The 20,052-nt window shown below is 39.5% G+C and overlaps 1 protein-coding gene across 1 annotated transcript in view; it reads left to right on the forward strand.

Moving 5' to 3' along the window:
- The window catches only part of GLI3 (GLI family zinc finger 3), a 203,816-nt gene that overhangs the window by 139,171 nt on the left and 44,593 nt on the right, over positions 1–20,052 (forward strand). Inside the window, exons 6-7 of the mRNA XM_054273943.1 lie at positions 171–317; positions 8,125–8,326. Coding sequence (XP_054129918.1) covers positions 171–317; positions 8,125–8,326 — 349 coding nt within the window. The remainder of the gene's footprint in view (positions 1–170; positions 318–8,124; positions 8,327–20,052) is intronic.

Below are 20,052 nucleotides of genomic sequence, written 5' to 3' on the forward strand. Positions count from 1 at the left end.
ACAGTACCATTGCTTGAAATATATTGACCAGTGGTGTCATAGTGCAGACATTGCATTACATTAAAAAATAAACAAGCTGTTTTAATGGCCAGAGAAACCGGCAATGTGATAAGACTTTCCTTCTTGTTTATCTTACGTCATTAACGGTACTTTTATGTTGTTTTTTTTAGCTCCGCACGCTGGCGTCAGCCCAGCTGAATATTATCATCAGATGGCTCTGTTGGCAGGCCAGCGCAGCCCGTACGCAGACATCATTCCTTCAGCTGCCACCGCGGGAGCCGGGGCTCTGCATATGGAATATCTGCATGCCATGGACAGTGAGTGGTATTTTCTAGACATATAGACGGTCCTGCAAAGGGAGCCACGTGGGCTGTTCATAGCCTGACCCAAAAGGCCTCCGTGCTTATAGAGAAGTGGGAGTCGACACAAGCCTCCTCATGTGGCTGGAGCGCCAGAGAATTGATTGCCAAAGGCACAAGGGTTATGTCAAGCCTAAAAGTAAACTTTGGAAGAAAGTAGGGAGAGGAGCAGGACTGCTCCTGAAAACAGGTTATAAATTTTATTTCTAGCAGGGCTTGAGTGCTTTTGAAAATGTCCTTTTCTATTTGCAATCAGTAAGTCACTTTCATAGTTGGGCTGAGTATTTCCCTGATGAGCTCTCTGTTAACAGAAGGTTTACATCTGTTTTTCTGTTAGGAGAGCGTGCCCTGCACCTTTCAGAGAGTGCCAGCTGCACTTAAAAGTTATGTATCACAGACCAATAGACCAGTGACCACTTGTAAAGTGAAGCAGTTTGCTGAATTCTTAAGGATCTCAACTTAGTTTTCCATAACATTTCCATAATATTAAGAGCCTTCTTTATCCACTCAGTATTTTTCAGTCCTCTAATCTGTCTCTGTTTCTCTGTTGAAGGAGGAAAAGAGAGGACCCCATTGCAAACTGCTTGCTTCTGCTTCTTTTGATCAACCAAAAGGGATTATGCAGAGCATTCCCCTCAAGTCATAGATGCTTACATGCTTTTCAGGATGTACTCTGTCCTTCTGATGAGGGCAATAAAAAATGGTGGCAAGAAAAGGTGGTGGTGTTGACATTTGCTTGGTAGTACAGACCAATACAATAATGTTAGGCAACCTTATTTTCCTGTAGAATTTTAAACTTTTTGTTTGCATGTGATTTCTTCTTCCTGCTGTTGGCTGCACACCATGGTTGGTGATCTCAAGGAGCGTGGGTGTTGGCAGGTTTCCCTCTGGAAGGCACAGGAATATAGGAATATATATAGCTAGCCCTGCAGAACACATGCTTTGGAGTGTGAAGTATTGACTGACCAATAATTTTTATAAGAGTTAGGCAAGACAGATAGTTGTGAAACTATGCAGGAAATATTTTTTTCATTCTGTTTCCTTGCTAATGAAGGATTTTTAAAATTAATTTTCTATTATCAGTCTCACGGTACCAGTAACATGCATAAAGAATTCACAGTAACATACCTTGAGCACGCTGCAGAAACACAAACTCACAAAAGTATTCTGGACTTAAACCAGAAATTAATGTGCAGACTTGGTACTTGAAAGCTTAAGAATACGATACTTTCTGATTTGGATTCTGAGAGAGATAGGGAAAGATGAGGCACACTGCTAAACACTGAATGCCTGTTGATAATAGCTTGCAGAATGGAAATGCTGTTACACGTGCTTCAGGTGATGTAAATTTGCTGCTGCATTCCAGCTGCAAGGACAAATCCCCAGCTTGCATGAATGGGCACATCTTCCTTGAAAAGGATCATGGAATCCTAGAATAGTTTGGGTTGCAAGGGAACTTTAAAGGTCATCTACTCAAACTTCACTTGCAATGAGCAAGGATATTTTAAATTTTCAAGGAGTTTGGTTCCTACTGTGAGAGAATGTGTCTGAATGCACGTAAGTAGCAGTACCAAACCACATTCTTGGATGCAGATTTGATCTAATGGGTTTATTCAGCCTTTAGAAAGGTAGATACCCATATATACACCAGAAAACTTGAGAAAACCAGAAGACTTTGCAGTACTCATACAAATAATGGCATTTGTAGAAGGATCTTCATGTGTTAGTAGAGATTGTATATGTTGTGATCTGCATAGAATTCCATATTTTGCATCCCAAGAATGTTTCCACTTCTTACTTAACAGGAAATGTTTTGACCTTTGCCCATAATTTCATCCCATTAATAAAGGTGCCTAAACACCATCTTTAATAAGGATATTTATGTTCACCAGCTCTGACTAAAATACATTTGAAATGCACCCTTTAATTTGTTTTGTGTTTGTTTTTAAAAATTAAGATCACACATTTGAGATTAATTATACTAGCAACTTTTCAATTAGGCATTTTTTCAGAGTTAGAGACAAAAACTGCACTATTATGCAAATGGGTTATTTTTAAACAGTAAATAGAGAATTAAAATAAGAGTGAATCCTAGTAAGGTCACTCAGCTCACCTTCTGTATTTGATGAGAATGTGTTTAGTCAGGCAATAGCTGCTTTTATCTAAATAGAGTATGAAGTTACCCTTTTACTTTGTAAAAACTAATTAAAACTATCTTAACTTGCATGGGTATACAGTAAATTAATTGTCATTAAGTAGGAATCTGAATGTCCTGTCATTCATCATGCTAAAGAAAACCCCTTTCTTCTTTGTCAGATTTTTAGATTAGAAACAAGAACAAAACAATTAGCAGGAAGCTGATATTAAGACTTCATAAAAATCCCCAATAAGAGTGCCCGTGTATGCATTTAATAACAAAGTATAGTGATCAATGGGAAGCAGTGCCATTTGTTTGGATCTTTTTTCTTAAAGATTTGTGTGGTGATCTTAAAAGTAGTCTTTTGCCTTTGCCCAGTCTTGTCAAAGGGAGAAGAAGACACATGAGTAGTTTCCCTCATTATCTGCTATCAAATTCTGAGCAAGTTGACTCAACTGACTGAAAGGCTGCTGCTCATTTATCCCACACAGCAACCAAATAGATACAAGCAAGACATTGTTCTTCTTTTGTGAAGCAAGTCTGTCTCCTAATTGTGGGCTTATACAGCATCTAGCACAGAAATTTGGAATCTCTACCCCCTCCTGTAGTGCAAATAACAATTCCAACACCAGCACACGCTGACTTCCAAAGTGTGTTACATACAGTATGTGCAGTTTAGGGTCTTCCATTTTGCTCTGTGTGATGCTGGAACACTGATTTCAGATGGGAATTATAACACTCGGAGAATTGTTAATCCAAGGAGCAGTAGACTTCTTGAAGCTCTGAAATTCACTGTCCATGAGCAGTCTAATACATTGCAGAAGAATAAAACCAAGATTATGCTTGCTTCATTGTAATTCTTCTTCCTCATGTCCTGAGTGGCATGAAAACTGGACCAAATTTTCCTGCTGCTATAAAGCTTTCCTTCAGTTTTGGTTGCCAGAGACCCTGAGCAAGCCTTGCCATCTTCTCGCTTGTTCTAAAAAAGTCAGATTTATCTGTTACCTTTAACTGTAGCATCAAAAAAGAGGCGTAGTAGATGTGGAAGTTACTGACATCACCACAGTAGCAGCAACTGAAATTGTGGCTGTAAAGATGTTGAATGGCAAAACTGTCTTTAAGCACTATAACAACTTTAATTTAGGTCGATATGTGCATTTTTCACTTGGGGAGTATGTTCTACTCTCCTAAATGAAGTACAGTGGAACACAAGCATGTTCCCTGAAGTTTCGAGATTCCAAATTAATAATATCCTCTCTCAGATTTACTTTTGTCTATCCTCACTCAGAATAGGAGGTTTCTCTTTTTTAATGGTATTTTATATTTATAATGACCTACTCGTTTTGGCATTAGAGACTCTGACCCAGCTGACCTAAAGAGCTGTGGTGCATTGACCTTGGCTGGATGCCAGATGCCCCCCAAACTGCTCTATCAGTCCCTCTTCTCAGCTGGATGTGGGAGAGAAAAATAGATGGAAAACAACACGTAGGTTGAGATGAGGCAGTTTACTCAGGCAAAAGCAAAAGATTGCATGTGCAGAAGCAAAGAGAAAACAAAAATTTTTATTCTCTACTTCCCACCAGCAAGCAATGTCCATCCACTTCCTGGGAAGCAGGGCTGCAGCCCATGGAGGGGTTGCTCTGGAAGGCAAACATTGTAATTAATGAATGCTCCCTCAGCCCCTCCTTTTCTTAGCCTTTGTGTCTGATCTGACATCACATGGTGTGGAATATCCCTTTGGCCAGTTTGGGTCAGCAGGCCTGCTTGCGTCCCCTCCCAGGATCTTGCCCACTTCCAGCCTGCTCATGGGGAGAGTGTTGGCAGACAGGGCTGTGCCAGCGCTGCTCAGCAGCAGCCAAAACTTCTTTGCAGCTACCACTGCACAACACTGTGAGGGCTGCAGTGGGAAAAAATGAACATCATCTCAGCCAGACCAAAACACCAGCCCGGAGAGTTAAGCCAGAGTGAGAAGCTTTGGACTAGATTTGGTTTCTCTTTGTCAAAGCACAGTTGGAGAATGAGGGTGTTGTATCAAAGTCATTCCTTCTTCTCTCATCCTGATGACAGATTTATCATTTTGAAAACTAAGACAAAATTAATTATAAACTTTATGAAAGTGAAAACAAAGTTTTTACATGTCTGTAAACAGAAGGCAGAAGGAAAAGAAAGAGAGGAAGGAAGGAAGGAAGGAAGGAAGGAAGGAAAGAAAGAAAGAAAGAAAGAAAGAAAGAAAGAAAGAAAGAAAGAAAGAAAGAAAGAAAGAAAGAAAGAAAGAAAGAAAAAAAGAAAGAAAGAAAGAAAGAAAAGATTTGACTTTAAACCCACCCCCCCTAAATGTCCCATGTTCACAGCCTTCAATAAAAACTAGTGCCTGAGACATGTTCCAAGAAGTTTGATTTAAAGGGAAGGAAAGGAATAAAAAAGGTTTGATGAAGTTTGATTTAAAGGGATGGAATAAATGATACATGTCTGAAGATTGCCTTATAAATGATTAAGCAATGCTAAAAACTTCAACTCAGAAATCAAATTCATGGGCAAATTTGCTGGATGGCATATTCCATTCTTGAAATTTATGATGAAGATAGATATCTGTTATTTTAGAATTGATCTCCACCTCAGAATAAGATCTTTTCTTCTGACACCTGCTGGATTTTTTGTTGGCACACTCGAGTCTTTACTGTCTACAACTGATTTTTTATTTCTATAATGTCTACTCCAAAAGGGTGACATTTGTAAGCAAATCTTCACTGTCAGCTTCCATTTGTGTGCTTTGCCAAAGCTGATGTTTTTCTATCAGCATTTCCACAGAGGTAAATGGATTTTTAGTGAATCAGTGCTCCTTCATTTTCTGATTTTAAAGCATTGTTGAATAGGGAATGTAATACTTTGATGGGAGAGCACTGTGAGCAGATGAACATCTCAAATTGCTAAATAAATATTGAAGTGTTTGTTTTTAAGATAAAAGCTAGGCTAGGCTGGAAAGTTTGGTTTAGTATTCAGAGACACTGACAAATTATGACCTATTCCTTTTTATAGTAGCATACTAACAAATTCATGTTATGCTAAATGAATTGTTAAACAAATGTGTGGAATGAGTGGCCAGCTCATGCTTAAGACTTTTTAGGTGTGTGAGACCTAATTAAACCACAAAGATAGGGCAAACCAGTAATTCCATTCAATTATAGTTTCAGTTTTAGAAGTCGTGGCCCCCCTTGAATTGAATTCCTGTCTCCTGTGGCCAGACTTCGTAGAACTCTTGCCTGGCTGAAGCAGAAATGTTCCCTTTCTGCAGGATCCTGCAAAATCTCCCTTAGGAGATTGTTCCTGTCCCAGGTAGATGGAGGGGGCTGCTGAATTCCCAGAGCTAGATGGGGCCTGAAAGAGGTGCTGCCTGCAGGAATAGAGGAAGCCTGAGACTGCTGTGTGTGTGGCTTGAGCCCTGGTGCTGCCCCTGGAAGCTGTAAGGAGTGTCCTTCTCCATCCCTGGCCACAAATCTGGTGCATCCAGAGTGGAGACAGGGATGCCCTGGCAGCAGCTGGCAGGCAAGGCGAGGGTGTAGCAAGCAGTGGGCAGACATGCAAGAGCCATAGCATGACTCAGACAAGGGGGAGAGGAGACTGGTTCAGTCCAGAAAGGGTGAGGAGGAGGGAAGTCACAGCAGTTTTTGAGAATGTGCAGGGCACTGCAGGGAGTATAATGTCTGTACTTAGCTATGCCCTTGTAAAACCATGATAAAGCACTTGAATTGTATCCTCATCTGGGGTAAATTACATTACAAGCACTAACTTCAGAGGCATTGTTTTAATTCATTCCAGCTGAACAGTCAGCAGAGAAAAACTGTGTATTAAAGATGCAAGTGCAAATTACTACTATTTTTGTTTTACCATGATATGTATGTTGTATTTCCTTGTTAGATATATTGTAGTTTCTTATAGATGGTGATCATTGTTGTTTCTTACTTTAGCACAAGTAAAAGATCTCTGCCTTTGAAAGACATGATGCACAGCACTGATAAAATATCAGACACAGTACAATAGCAAGCTCCTAAAAAGGAGATAAAACAGATTTCAAAAAATAGCATGTAGTAGGTTTTACAAATAAATAAATGGCTATACCTAAATTTTAAATGATGAATCAAGACCTTGAATATTTATTGAGAGACTGGAGCTGTACGAGCTAAGGCTTTTTCTGGAGACAGAGCAGGAAGGAACAAAACTCTGTACTACCCAGATGCCAAAGAGGGTAAGATTCTAAATGGAGGTCTGATCACACAGCCACAACAGCAATAACATGGCAACCCTAGTACTGTATTAAAATCTTGGCTAGCATGCACAAAAGAAGGGAAACTCACTCAGGTGTGTGAGAAAGCATACTAATAGATTCTATCTAGCTCTGATCTTGAGATGAGCCTAATTAGAGTCATTTGGGCTCTTCTCCTGGTTATTTTTAGACATATAAACTTAAATACCCTGCAAAAAAAAGATCCTGGACACAAAGATGTTAAGAATATCAGACCTATATTGGATGCTTGTGGCCAACTGTGAATTATTAGCAAGTTACAGAGAATGTCAGGGACTCCAGGAGAAGTAGCTGTAAAGCAGGCATCAAACCCAAGACCTGCATGACCCTGGCTGTCATGATCATTAGGATTCAGTCCTTTACTACAGGTTAAGGGGATTAAAAAGCTAGATGCAGCAGTACTGTTAAAGGAAATTGCTCAGTGTGCAGTGGGGAAGCTAATTCTCTCCTTACTTTCAAACAAGATAGAAAATAATTAAATAAAGGGAATAAATTTAAGGTGATATATCTTCTGTCAGGACTGCAGAGAGTTGGGATGATATGGTAAAATAGATCAGAAGAGGCAGAGTTTTTCAGAACAGGACATAAATTTTAGAAATGTAATGTGTATTTATTTAAGTGGTATCTGTATGTTTGCTTTCACTTTGCTGCTTTGAAAAGTCTAGTCTCCAGTTTTAAGGAAATTTAGCAGTTGTAGGCCCCTATACAAGCCAGCAAAAGAATATCATAGGATCTTGGACAAATTCAAATAAAGCCTACTGTTTCTCATTTTAATGCTCTGAATGTCAATCTGAATTCTGCTGATAGAGCTGACCCTTTTAGTGTTTGTTTTAGTCCTGATTTTTAGTTTTGCATCCAATATCCACCTGGCAGAATTACAGTCAACAAAGGGAAAACTGCCTCTTCATTTCTGTACTCTATTTGACATGTATAGGTTTGGCTGTATGTATTAAAGTGTTGTGGGTTTGGGCTTGCTGGTATCCCAGATCTGAACCACTGTCTCATTGCTCATGGTTGAATTAATGATGTGAATGTCTAAGAAGCCATCAGATTCATAAATCACCAGAAATGAGAGGGATAACTCATAAAAGTCTTTTCCTTTTGTTTAGCCATTTATCATTTTGCTTGCACATTAATAAACAGAGCTCCCCTGAGGTAAGCCATAGGAAGAAAGATTTTTCTTCCTAATTTTCCTGAATCGTGGCCAGTAGATCACAAATGAAGAGAGCGGGCTTGTCACAGTGTGCTGGTGTCTCCCTCTACCCATCACTAATAACAAATAAATCCAGTGAAGTCCCTGTGGATAATTGTTTGTGTTTCCATACCAGGTGCCAGGTTCCCCAGCCCGAGGCTGTCAGCCAGACCGAGCCGGAAGCGCACGTTGTCCATATCCCCCCTGTCTGACCACAGCTTTGACCTTCAGACCATGATTCGGACCTCTCCAAATTCCTTGGTCACCATTCTCAATAATTCTCGTAGCAGTTCGTCAGCCAGTGGTTCTTATGGCCACTTGTCTGCAAGTGCAATAAGGTAAGAATTGCATTTGCTACCTGAATTGTATATTCTCATTTATGTGTCACACACATACAAACGTGAACATATACTCACATCTTTAATTTACTTGTGGGGGTTTTTTTTTTGGTTTTTTTTTTTTTGTGAGTATGTTCATTTTGCAGTTTCTATAATGTATGTTAATCAGAGCTTAATTTAAAGTATAAAATATATTTTTTTACTCAGAAAGGTAACCACAAGGAACTTTTTGGCCTCATGTTTTCCAGTGCAGGTAATATTTTGTCTGACCAGCAGGAACAGTGTGTGTTTCTGTGTCCAGTAATCTGTTTTCAGAGAAGAAACTCTAGGACAGGTTTGTGACTTAAGTCACTTGGGTTCTTCTGCCCATAGACATGATGGACAGTGAAATGTTCCTACATTACAATCATCAGAAAGTAAGAAAGAGAAATGTGGTACTGTTCAATCCAAATGTTTGGCTGTGACTTTTGGGTGTTCAATTTTTTTTTTTCATGTTTTCATGTCTTGAAAGATTTGACATTCTCTGGCTAAATTTTTTTTTTTTTGGTACCAAGGAAGTACTGTCATCAGAAATGCTGTGATTTTCACTTGGCTGCTTCACTTGTGTGTGCAAGAAAACAGTCAGGAATGGGTGTTCTGGATGCAGAATAGCTGAGTAGCAAATGAAGAGGTGGACAGAAGTTGTGCAGAAAAGGGAAGCAAATGGGGCACAAAGGAGAGGGAACTAAAGGAATAATGTAAAAAGAAAAAAGGGCGTGGAAGAAAATTAAGAACTGCACAAGGAAAAATGGCGATGCAACTGCAGAACATTTTTGTAATTGTGACATGGCTATATGTTAACTGAAAAACGCTCCTTTGGTATTCTAAAAAAATACCCCCACCTCTCCAAAGTGTCAGAAAATGCTGGGCTTGCATTTATAACCCTCAAAGAGTGCTTTTGGGCCCTGGCTTAGCAGCAGCTTCCACCTTCAATTTTCAATGAAGCAAAGGAGCAAGTCCCTACAGCAGTTTCTTGAGATGGGGCGCCCATTTTAGGCAAGGTTCAAAACATTACCAAGGTCATGGTTTGACCCCCTGTATGGGCCACTCACTTAAAAAGTCAGATTTGATGAGCCTTGTGGGTCCCATCCAACTCAAAATATTGTGTGAAATCTGTGAAATGCCTCTGTGGCAAAAATGACACATTTACAGCTTCGAAAATGGGCTATGGGGGGTTTCACTCCTGTAGAAGATGGGGGCACACAGCTGGTGTGTTAGAAAACATGAGCCTGACAAACTCTGAGAGTGACAGCACTGCAAATATTGGCATTAGTGTAAGTGCTGTGTTTTCATTTTTAAGCACTTTTAAATAGTCGTGCTTCATAGCTCTGATGCCCTTGAGTAGCTGTGGGGTATTTCACAGGTACAGGTGTTGCTCTCAATGCAGCTTGGCAGTCAGTGGAGCCATGGTCCCAGCTATGAAGCTCCTTAGTGAGGAATGTTTATGTCAATGCTGGCAGCAGTTGGACCACATATGTCAGATACATGGAACTGTGTGGAGCTGTGCTATCTGCACTGTCATTGGGATGGGATGGCACTTAATAACTAAACTCCTTTCCCATAGCTTGTAGCTTTGGTAAAGCAAACAGTGCATGAAAGTTGGCATAGTCTCTACAGTGGAGTGAGTCTTCTCTCCTTTTCCAAAGCAAGGCTGGAGTCAGATGAACAGTTTTGTTGAAAACAGTTGTGGAACTGGAGGGAGTTGTGGGCAAAGACTGAGTAAGGATGCTAGGGAGTGTTCAAAGTGCGTCTTGTGGACTGGTGTCACTGAAGAAAGCAATGCCTGTGTGACTCAACCTGTGGTTGAGCAAAGCTTTCAGCCCTTCCTGGTCATACTTCCCAGGAATGCATAGTACAAAATTTCACATGATCTTGAATTAAGATTTTTTTTTTTCATTTTGATAAGAGTATGTCCATTCAGCATGCAAAGTTGGAAATGTACACTTCCATTCTTCTCAGTTGAAAGGAAGGAAAGGGAGAGCTCTTCTTCCTGCTTTGCAACTCACCTCTGTTGGTGCCCTTTAACTTCTCCTGTGTGAACCTGTCTATATAAACCAAAATAAACAGTGATGTAAGGTATTAAACCCAAACTACATTTCATTGCCTTAATAAATTCCAAGACTAAATGCCAACAGGACTGTCAGCAAAACCTAATTTAATATTCACTGTCTTGCAAATAATGCATTCAACACAAGAACTGTTGTACTGAATAAAACCATAGGTTCATCCCATTTAAAATCCTGTCAGCAACCGTGACCAAAGTCTAGAGAAAAAAAAAAATTTCCTGGTTTAAAATGCCAGCTTCTGAAAACTTGCAGGTTAATGTCATCAGAGTTGCTGCAAGAAAATGGTACAATTCAGCAAGGCATTAGATGGAATTGCAAGACAGGAAGGATTTCTGTTTTCCATAGTATCAGTAGGATTAACTATACTTAACACTGCATAGTCCTTCTACTTCTTGATGTTGTTTCCTACCTTTTTTAACTTAGACCAAATAGTTTACACTTGGCATCATTTTTCATGGTAAATACCTATCTAATGCTGAACATTTCCAAAAAACATCAGCAAGGTTGTTAATTTATCCAAATGAAGTTAGGGAAGAAGAGATTTTTCTGTTCAAGCTAGAAGAACTATTGCCTTTTTATTGGGAAGCTGAACTTTGCCAGGAATGTTGCCTGGATGATACAGATGTGATCTCTGCTGTTTTTGAGAAATTGTCCCATTTAGCCAAGTGATAAGCCCTTAAGAGGTTTCTATTAGCATGTGTTAAATAAACTAAGCACTCAGCCTGTTCCAGTCCAGGGCCCACAGATAGGAAGGAGGACCTTTCCCTGCAGCTGCAGCGCTGGTGCTTCCTTGGGAAGCCTGTGGAGGCTCAGCTGTCTGTCCAGCCATAACAGTTTTGTGAAACAGAAAGCAGTCTTTAGAGGAGACAGGAGTCAGCCCAGAAACTGTACAGGCTGAGCAAGTTGGCACAAAATGCCTTTCTATAACACAGCATAGGCTTGCAGCAGGAGAGAGGAAAGTCTGAAAATAAAGCAGGCAGAAGCCGCTCATTCAGAGAATGAAGGTACTGCCCCCTTGTGATTGTGCTCTGATACCATCTTTAACTTCAGGGTTGCACAGTGTTTGTAGGACCCCTGTCTTCTTCAGTGCACAGCCTGAACAGCTGAGCATCCTCTGTGGATCAGTGAGAGCCACAGGACACTGCCTCACCTGACCCAGACAGCCAAAAAGAGGAGGGAGCCTCATACCTGGTTGCTGCCTGGAGGGCAGACTGTGCTCTTACAGCACAATTCCTGACTGATGCTGGGCAAACTAAACTAGTCAGGAGTGACCACCAGGCTCAGTTTGTCTTCTGGAGTCCCAGCCTACCACTCTTAATTTTGCAGAGGAGTCAAATTGCTCACAGCCATGATTTGAAGATGCTGACAGCTGTTTTGAACATTTTGTATACTGTGTCATGTTAACTAGCCCAGATCTTCTTGACTGAAATTGGGCAACCCCAATGAGTGACACTTTCTGCCTTCATCTTTCTTTGATTCATGTTCCTGTTCAAAATGAATCGTTCCCCTTCACCTCAGAGGGAGGTTGAAAGCATTAATGTTTTGTGAAGCAATTAGATTATACAGTGATGAGCACAGTGGAGAAGCTCAGGAGGGTGTCAGTAATTATTTATTCACTGATGGTTTAAATACAAGGGAAGGAAGGTCTGTGGGCATTACTCTGGGCACAGAGAAGAAAAGTACCAGAGGGCCTCTTGCTGAAGGCTACTGTGTGTCTTGTGGACTGAATGAGTTAAGAATCATGCAGGAGGGAAAAGGGGTGTGCTGTCACATAACTAAAAGCTGATGAGTCAGCACATGAAGATTTGGGCAGGTTTACTTCTGGTATGTTTAATTTTGTGGGCTCAATGCTCTTTCACACCCATTTTTGTACTACTTGTGTTTAGAAAGTGTCTCCAGGACCTCCCTGGTCTTTGCATTGGCTAAAAAAAGAGACTGAAAGATTACATCCTGTGCTTCACACAGCTTTTCAGCATTGGATTCTCTATATGAGCACTGTGGGATGCTGAGGATGAAATCAGGTGAAAAGAGCCACATTTTGGTCTCTGTTTGTACAAAGCCAAGCACAGGAGGGCTCTGGTCTTTGACATGGGTAGATTGAATAATAAATACTAGTAGTAGTTCAGCACAATCCAGAGAGACCTGGGCCTGGCGGGTGCTTTGCCATTGTCACTGGCAGTGCAGTGCTGTGCCCTGGCTACTGGCTGAGTACTTGAAAAGGAGATGACACTCCTGCCGACAGCTAATAGTGGATCTCCTTTGGCACACCAGGTAGAGCTTCTACTTTGTGCATTTGAAAACACCTGGTTTAGGTCTCAGCTGGGAGAGATTATGCAGAAAGGAGATGTGTGAAGTAGCATCAAATGAGGATAATCCTTCATTTGACATTTACTCATTTGGTTACCTGCCTCAGTCCTGCAGTGCAGCACCCCTGCTATTAATCCTTTGTCAAGATGTACTTAATATTATGTCTGCTACCTGTGACAATTATTAGACTTTGCACTTCAGTAGCACTTCTTTTTGAGAGACAGCATGGTTTAGAGTGAGTATAGAGGGGGTAATCACTTCCCATGATATTAAGAGTACTGATTCAAAACCTTTACAAAAGATTAACTGGTCTTTAATAAACACAGGAGGCTGGGACTTCATGTTCTATAAGATTTGAAATTTAGAACCTTTAGTCCCTCGGCAATGCTGTGATACCAAAATTACAAAGTCAGTTTTCAGAAAGTGATCTGAATTCCCTGTCAGATTCAAGGTGTTTAAGTCAGTAATTCCACCTACTACAAGAGACTTTCTTTGGGTCTAGGCAGATATAACTGTGAACATAACTTAGCTATCATTCATAAGCTGCGAAAATTCAGTTTCATGTGAGCGCAAGAGCCCTTTGGGATCTCCTTGAAAGAAACTAAGAAAACAGAGTAGCACTTTCTTTTTTTCCCCCCATGTGCTGCCCTGCTTCCCTGATAGCATCAGAACAATTAACACAATGTGGTTAATTACAGCCAGGCCCTGGCTGCTCTGGCTCCTTTGCTCTGGGTTGATCTGAAGAGTCAGGGAATGGTGGCAAGGATACTTTCACAAAGAGCACTAGAAAGGTATAGCCAGGTTTGTAGAGTGAGCTTAGACAGCAATGGATTAACATCAGTGAGGAAGACAAGAGTTGTGTTTCTGCAAGCAGGTGTTAGATTCTCAATTATTTCCTCATCTCATATAAGCTCCTTGTATAGAATGATTGTTGTATAATGAGTCAGTGCGTTGTAGCTAGAGATGAGTGATTAAGTAATAATTTTTTCAGTTTTCCTTTGCAAACACAAAGAGAAAATAAAGAGAAAAATAAAAATAGAGTTAAGATATCCAAATGAAATATAAAGTTATCAACAGAGAAAAGTGAAAGTATCTTTAGCAGAGAGCCCAACAGTATAATTATACACTCTATTAAAAAAAAAAGGAAAGAGTATCAGGTTTCAATTATCCAGTTTTTGAATTGAACAGAATGTCTCAGTTATAAAACAGGAAGCCCTCATGTTCTCAATCTTCCTTCTTTATTCAATATTTTATATATTCTTATTATGTCTCCTCTTATTCGTCTCCTTTCTGATGTTGTTTTCAGTCTGCTCCTTAGAGTTCTTGCATTGTTTTTTCTGCTGATACTGTCTGAAAGTCTCCTTCTACTACATGCAGTAATATTCCAGGGGAGGAGCAGCAATTTAAATGCACCATGATTTTTTCAGGTTTTTTCTCCAGCCGATTTTTTAAACATATTTTTGCCATAGCTTCATGTTGATCAAATTTTCATTCCTTCATTGAATTCTGCATTGAGACAAGCAAGTGCTTCTTGTCATTTGTCTCAGTTAATTTAGAACCAGTGTATGAGTAGCTCTGACTCCATTTCAGTATCGATATGCATCTTGCTATCAGTATTGCTCATTCATCTAGCACACTGGGCTCTAAAGATAACCACTTAGCTTTCACCATGCTGCTCAAAATAATTTTGTCACATATGCAGATATAATTTTTTTCATTTCTCAACTCCATGCCCAGATTGCTGACAATTGCACAATGAAACAGAAGACCCCATCGGAGAATTTGAATCTTACCTTTACTTAAATCCAATTACTTAATTCTTACCTTTGATTTGTGTTTTAGACTGTAAATTGTAAGTTTGTATATTTCTCTAATTATATATGTGTAAAAGGACATGCTCAAATGCTGGTTAGTGAAATTTAAAAGGACATGTTTAGCATAGCCCAGGTAGAACAAAATACATTAAAAATAATGTTTTGCAAGAAGCTTATTTTGATAGGATGTGTAGGATAAAGAGTTTGTTTATTATGTCAGCAATATAGGTGTTTTGTTGTTTTATTATCACTCATTGGGATCTGCCTAAGTTAGATGCAGCACTGACTTTGACTGAAAGCCTTTCTTACAATAAAAGCTTTCTAATGAATTGCTTGCAATATGTTGTAAATGAAGGCTTTGTTTCAGTTCAGACTGAGTCAAATTCAGTCCAAGTGTAACCCCACTGAAACAGGTCCTACTATAACTAGACCTTCACATATGTGCAACACAGAGCTTTATTCTCCATGGTCAGATACTGTGGGTAATCTAGAGAAGGGAATATAATGCTCCATCCTGCAATAATAGCTTCATTTCATACCTTCTTTCAAGAAGTGTGAATGGCAGAGAAGTGGCACAAAGTGAATAAAAGTGAAATTCTCCAGTATTACAGAAAGTTGCATCTTTATCAGGCTCTGTGAAAGTATAACCATGCAGCTGGCCTCCTGCACAGAGCTCATGTAGATTATGGGAGGGTGACATTCAGGGAGATTGTTTCAGAGGTCACTTACATCTTGCATTAGAAAGTGGTGGCTGTTTCTCACCCAGAAACATGAATGGCAAGAATTCTGCCTTTGGAAAGTGTAAAATCGAAGGAGCTGAGCAACATAAAGAATGCAGACTACACAGGCACGTATTGCATGCACATTTACAGGTACAGGTGTGCCTATATACCAGTGAGATTATGTCTACATGCCTGGAAATCTGTGTGTCACAGATCTTGTAATTAAAAGTCCATTTGAAGCAGCTTGCTCCAGACTGGTTCAGTGTTTCTCAAAGAGTTTAAATTCATTCAATGAACCCAGAGCAATATTAGTTCCAGGAAAGTTCTCAAGCCAATACAAGTGTGCTGGAGTTTAGCACTTCATTACTTCATTTTCAGACCCTAAAAGCAAGTATTAATTAGCACTTTGAATGTAATAAATTATACCAGTTTTAGAAGCCTGAAAGTGCTTAGCCATGAATTTAATTCAAAATTATGTTTGCTAGAAGTGGCATGAACTTCCATGGAGGGAGCACAGATAAATTATGCAAGGTACCATTAATACAAAGTCCAGTTAGGATCCTAAGGATTCCTTCACAGGAATAATCCAATGAGAAGGACAAAGCTGACAGTGCTGTCTGAGCACATAAGGTTAATCAGTGTGGCCCCGTTGCTCTCAGTGAAACTATGCCATTTTACTCTGGATATGGCAATGTATTCATGAAGAAAAATTTCACCTAGCCTAGCAGATAAAACAGAATAGATAATAAGGCAAGCTGAAGAGAAAGTACAAACCACAGACCCTGTTAATTTTAAACTGGTAATAGAAAAGTAAAAAAAAAAGAAAGGGGGCACTGATGTATGTGAATTAAATACGATTGTACAATGATGGTTATTTGATGAAAACTGCAACACCTAGTAAAATACATGCTCTACTTTATTAGATGCAGGATATGTCTTTTTACCAATTCATTTAGATGACTTTTCTCTAAGTTAGTGATTTTTAATGCAATGTGTCAACATCACAAATGCTGAGGGATGTTTGAAAACTAGTCATTTTTGAAATATTTTTTCAAAGGATTTCAAGTCTCATACCTGCATTCAAGATCACACTATGTCTGGTTTCATAGTCAAAGTTTGGTATTGTTTTCCCCTGTACTTAAAACTAATGAAGACTTTCCTGCACTTTGCCTACTCAAAGTGCAGTGTTGTCAGTTAAAAAAATCAGGGAGAGGAACTGAATTTAAAGCACAATTTGTTCTTAGAAAAGATATTAGATATATTATGGGTAAATTGCTCCAAGCAGAAGTGCATTTTAAAGTCTCTCTTCCTGTAATGCTGTTTGGTTTTTGGTTTGTGACTAAGACACTTGAAACAATGAGAGTTTCACAAATCTCTTCAGGGCTGCAAGGTTGCCAAGAGATTTGTCATTCGTGTGTTCTGAACAATTGTCAACATTCACCCTTGCTGGCTGCTGCCTTGAGGACAAGTAGAGGACAGAGTTGGAAACTTCTTTTCACTCCCTCCTGTGTGTTTACAAGGAACATACATAATTCCTGTTTCTGCCAACTCAGACAACAGGAGATGGTTTTCTTACATGTTGTTAATGGTTGCTTCTTATCTTCTGCATCCTTGTCTAAGGAGAACTCTCTGGCTTGTTTTCTTCTACGCCTCTGCTGAGGTCTGACTATGCTGACTGTCCACAGCTTTTCACATCTGAGTATGCAGTGTTCCTGGCTGCATCTTATACATACATACATATTGTTCCATCAAAAGATCTAGATCAACTTCTATGCATGAAGTCAGCTTATGCAGATCCTCTCAGCACCCACGGCTCAGCTCCCAGCCATGCTTAAAAGATGTCTTGTGTTTTAAACAGAGGCTCCTACATGGCAGTTTATCATGGGATGAATGAAGCTGTTTCTTATATTTGATTTTATTTTTTAAAAAAACATCTAAGCATGCGAAAACCAGTATTTGATCACTGTTAACACTGTTAATATTGTATTGTATAACTTGTATTATGACCTACCTCAATTGAGATTACTGTGTCTGTAAGACCCAGGCTTTAGGACAGCACTTAAGGACTTGCTGAAGTCAGTCCCTCTTCAGAAGTATTTAAGAGTTATTAGGGTATTTTCCTGAACAGTAGTTGGGTCCATTTGTAAAACAGTAAAGGCCCTTGTTTGACTCTTAACAACTTTCTTAAGCGATTTATAAGGACTTCAAAAATAAAAATTAAAAACTAAAGGTGAAATCCTGGCCTGGTCTAAGCAAAGGATAAAAGCATCATTGAATTCAGTGAGTCCGGTTATTCTTCCAACATTAGTAGCTTCCTACTAACCCTGATTTCTTGGTTTCCCCTGTCCACAGGCTTCATGCAACTCTTATGGGATAATGAGGCAAAGTGATGAGATCTGTATCTACTTGAGCATGAGTATTACATATATTGTAGGTCAATTGCTGCAATCAGAAGTGCATTTTTAAAGTTAATTAGGTGTTATCATAGTTCGTGATGATCAGCTTTATTGAACACGAAGGCAGTCTACATACAAATTACTTAGCCCTTTCTTGAACTGGGGATTTGTATTATTTGGTCTATTTGTATTGTTTGGTCTATTTATCTCGCCCTGATGGTGAGAACTAGTGATGGAGGCTGTAGGGCAGACAAGGAGTGCCAAGGCTTTTGCACAAGTCAGGAGGGGCCTGCATGTCCCCTTGCAGTGCTGGTTGCACCCTTCCTCATGAAGCAATGTTAGGATTGTGAATGCACCACCCAGAGACCCTTCAAAGGCCAAAAGGCCTGAAGCCCTCTCCTGCCCCATGATCTAGGGGACACAGTGTGTCTCACTATGCCCCACGTTCCTGTCCGGTGACCTGGAATTGTTTTATTTCAAAAGCTGTTGGGCAGTTGGCGTACGACAAGGACAAGCAAAGAAAAAGATCAGAGGCCTGAAAAATTATATGGATGAGTTGAAACAGAGTTTATCTGTTTTTCCAGACTGGACAGGAAGAAGGTATAGAAATAATTTCAACTATTTAAAAAAGAAAAGAGAGGAAGGGGAAGGCAGATAATGAGTGCTGCATAGAATAACAAAGTTTTGGATCTTCAGTTGACACAGGAAATACTTAAGATAGAGGATACGAAACAAACTTTTAATATGGTAAACATGATGTGATTCTATATGAAGAAATAAAGATACCCCAAAGAAACAAATTTATCTTTCTGAAGTTTAAAAATGAAGAAAAAAAATTTAAAAACATCAGAAATATCCCACTGGGTCAAACTAGAGGTGTTATTCTAGTTAGTGTGTCTGTATTGGTTCAAACAGGGGATTCTATTTAAGAAGCACATGAACCCTCCTGGTTGTTCACTTTTGTTCTCTTTGTGCTCTCCCAGCATCAATGTTCTTTAGGTTAGCAACCCCAAAGTATACACTCTTGCTTGTTCCCTTCAGTATTTCTTTATGGACCTGTTGTCTTTGGATTTGTCTAGTCACATATGAACCTGCTGGCTATGTCTGCATCTATTCTGAAAGTCCACAAATGCCTTTTTTTTACTCTCTTTCAAGTTGTTCCCCTATGTCTTTCATTAAATGCTCCCTCATTAGCATGCTTGGGAAGCTCTCGTCCTAAAACCTTGCAAAGGCAGAACCAGAGAGGGGAAAGCACTCAGATACTTGTGTGAGATTTCCATGCATCAGATCTTGCAGAACTTTGCATTTTATAATCCAAAGAGGGTGCCTTCAGAGTTTTTGGGAAGAAAATTACTGTGATACAGTGAGACAATCCTTGTAGTATTCACAAAATTGGAATCACCTCAGCATTTTTGCCTCCTTAGGCACACCTATGCAATGTATAGGAAAGAAGGATTTTTTTCTGACTTTAATTCACAGATGTTTTGTGGTAAATTCCACAGCTGTGACCAGAAACTGGACAACCTTGTTAGCAGGACAGCCACAAAGTAGCCACAAAGTTTGGTTTTGATTATAACGTCTGTTTTTCTTCTTGAAGTCTGTTCTTTAAAATTTGATGTGCTCATGTAATTGCAATGTAGTCCAGTGCCCTGCATTACCTCCAGTATAGGGGGTTTGAGACTTTGCAGATGAGGAGAAGAGAGGCAGACAGACAGACTGACAGAGAGACACAGAAGCCCATAGTATGATAAATGATATCACTGATGGACTTTTCTGTCAGTGTATATGACTTATTGAATGCTTAAGCAGAAATATTACATGTTTCTTCTAACCCTTATTTCTCATAAAACTCAGCAACTAAAAACATAACTGGCATGTAATCTTTAGTGGCCATATATGCTTTCATCTTCTTTTCTATTTTCTTTAAAAGTCTGTAAGAGAAATACAAATGAAATTAGTGGTGTAAATTTTCATATCTCAATAGGTAGATGGATGGAAAAGATTATTAGTTCATTTACATTTCTGTGAATCCAAGATTTTTTGAAAGTGGCTGTTGTTTTGGAAAATATGAACAATTGGGGCAGGAGTCTCGTGTTCTTCTGGCATCTGGCTTGGGAAGTCTTGAGCTCTCCTTTTCTGAAATGCAGCCTCTTAAAACTGTCTTAAAATAAACATGACTCAAAATGAGGGCCCTGGAACTACTCATTGCTTTTGAAAAGCTGGTTGTTGGTTTTAATAGTTCCAGAGTCTCAAAATTACTACTTTCAGGTCTTGTTTACTGCTTTTGGGCATGAATTTTAGGTGTTACCTGAGTGACACTACTGCACATTTACAAGCAGACATTGTTGGAATAACTGGACAAGGGCGTCTCGCGCTGCTGTC

This window comes from Melozone crissalis, unplaced genomic scaffold (genome assembly GCF_028551555.1).
Source record: "Melozone crissalis strain CALT ecotype California unplaced genomic scaffold, PUWL_Pcris_2 ptg000016l_1, whole genome shotgun sequence".
NCBI lineage: Eukaryota > Metazoa > Chordata > Aves > Passeriformes > Passerellidae > Melozone > Melozone crissalis.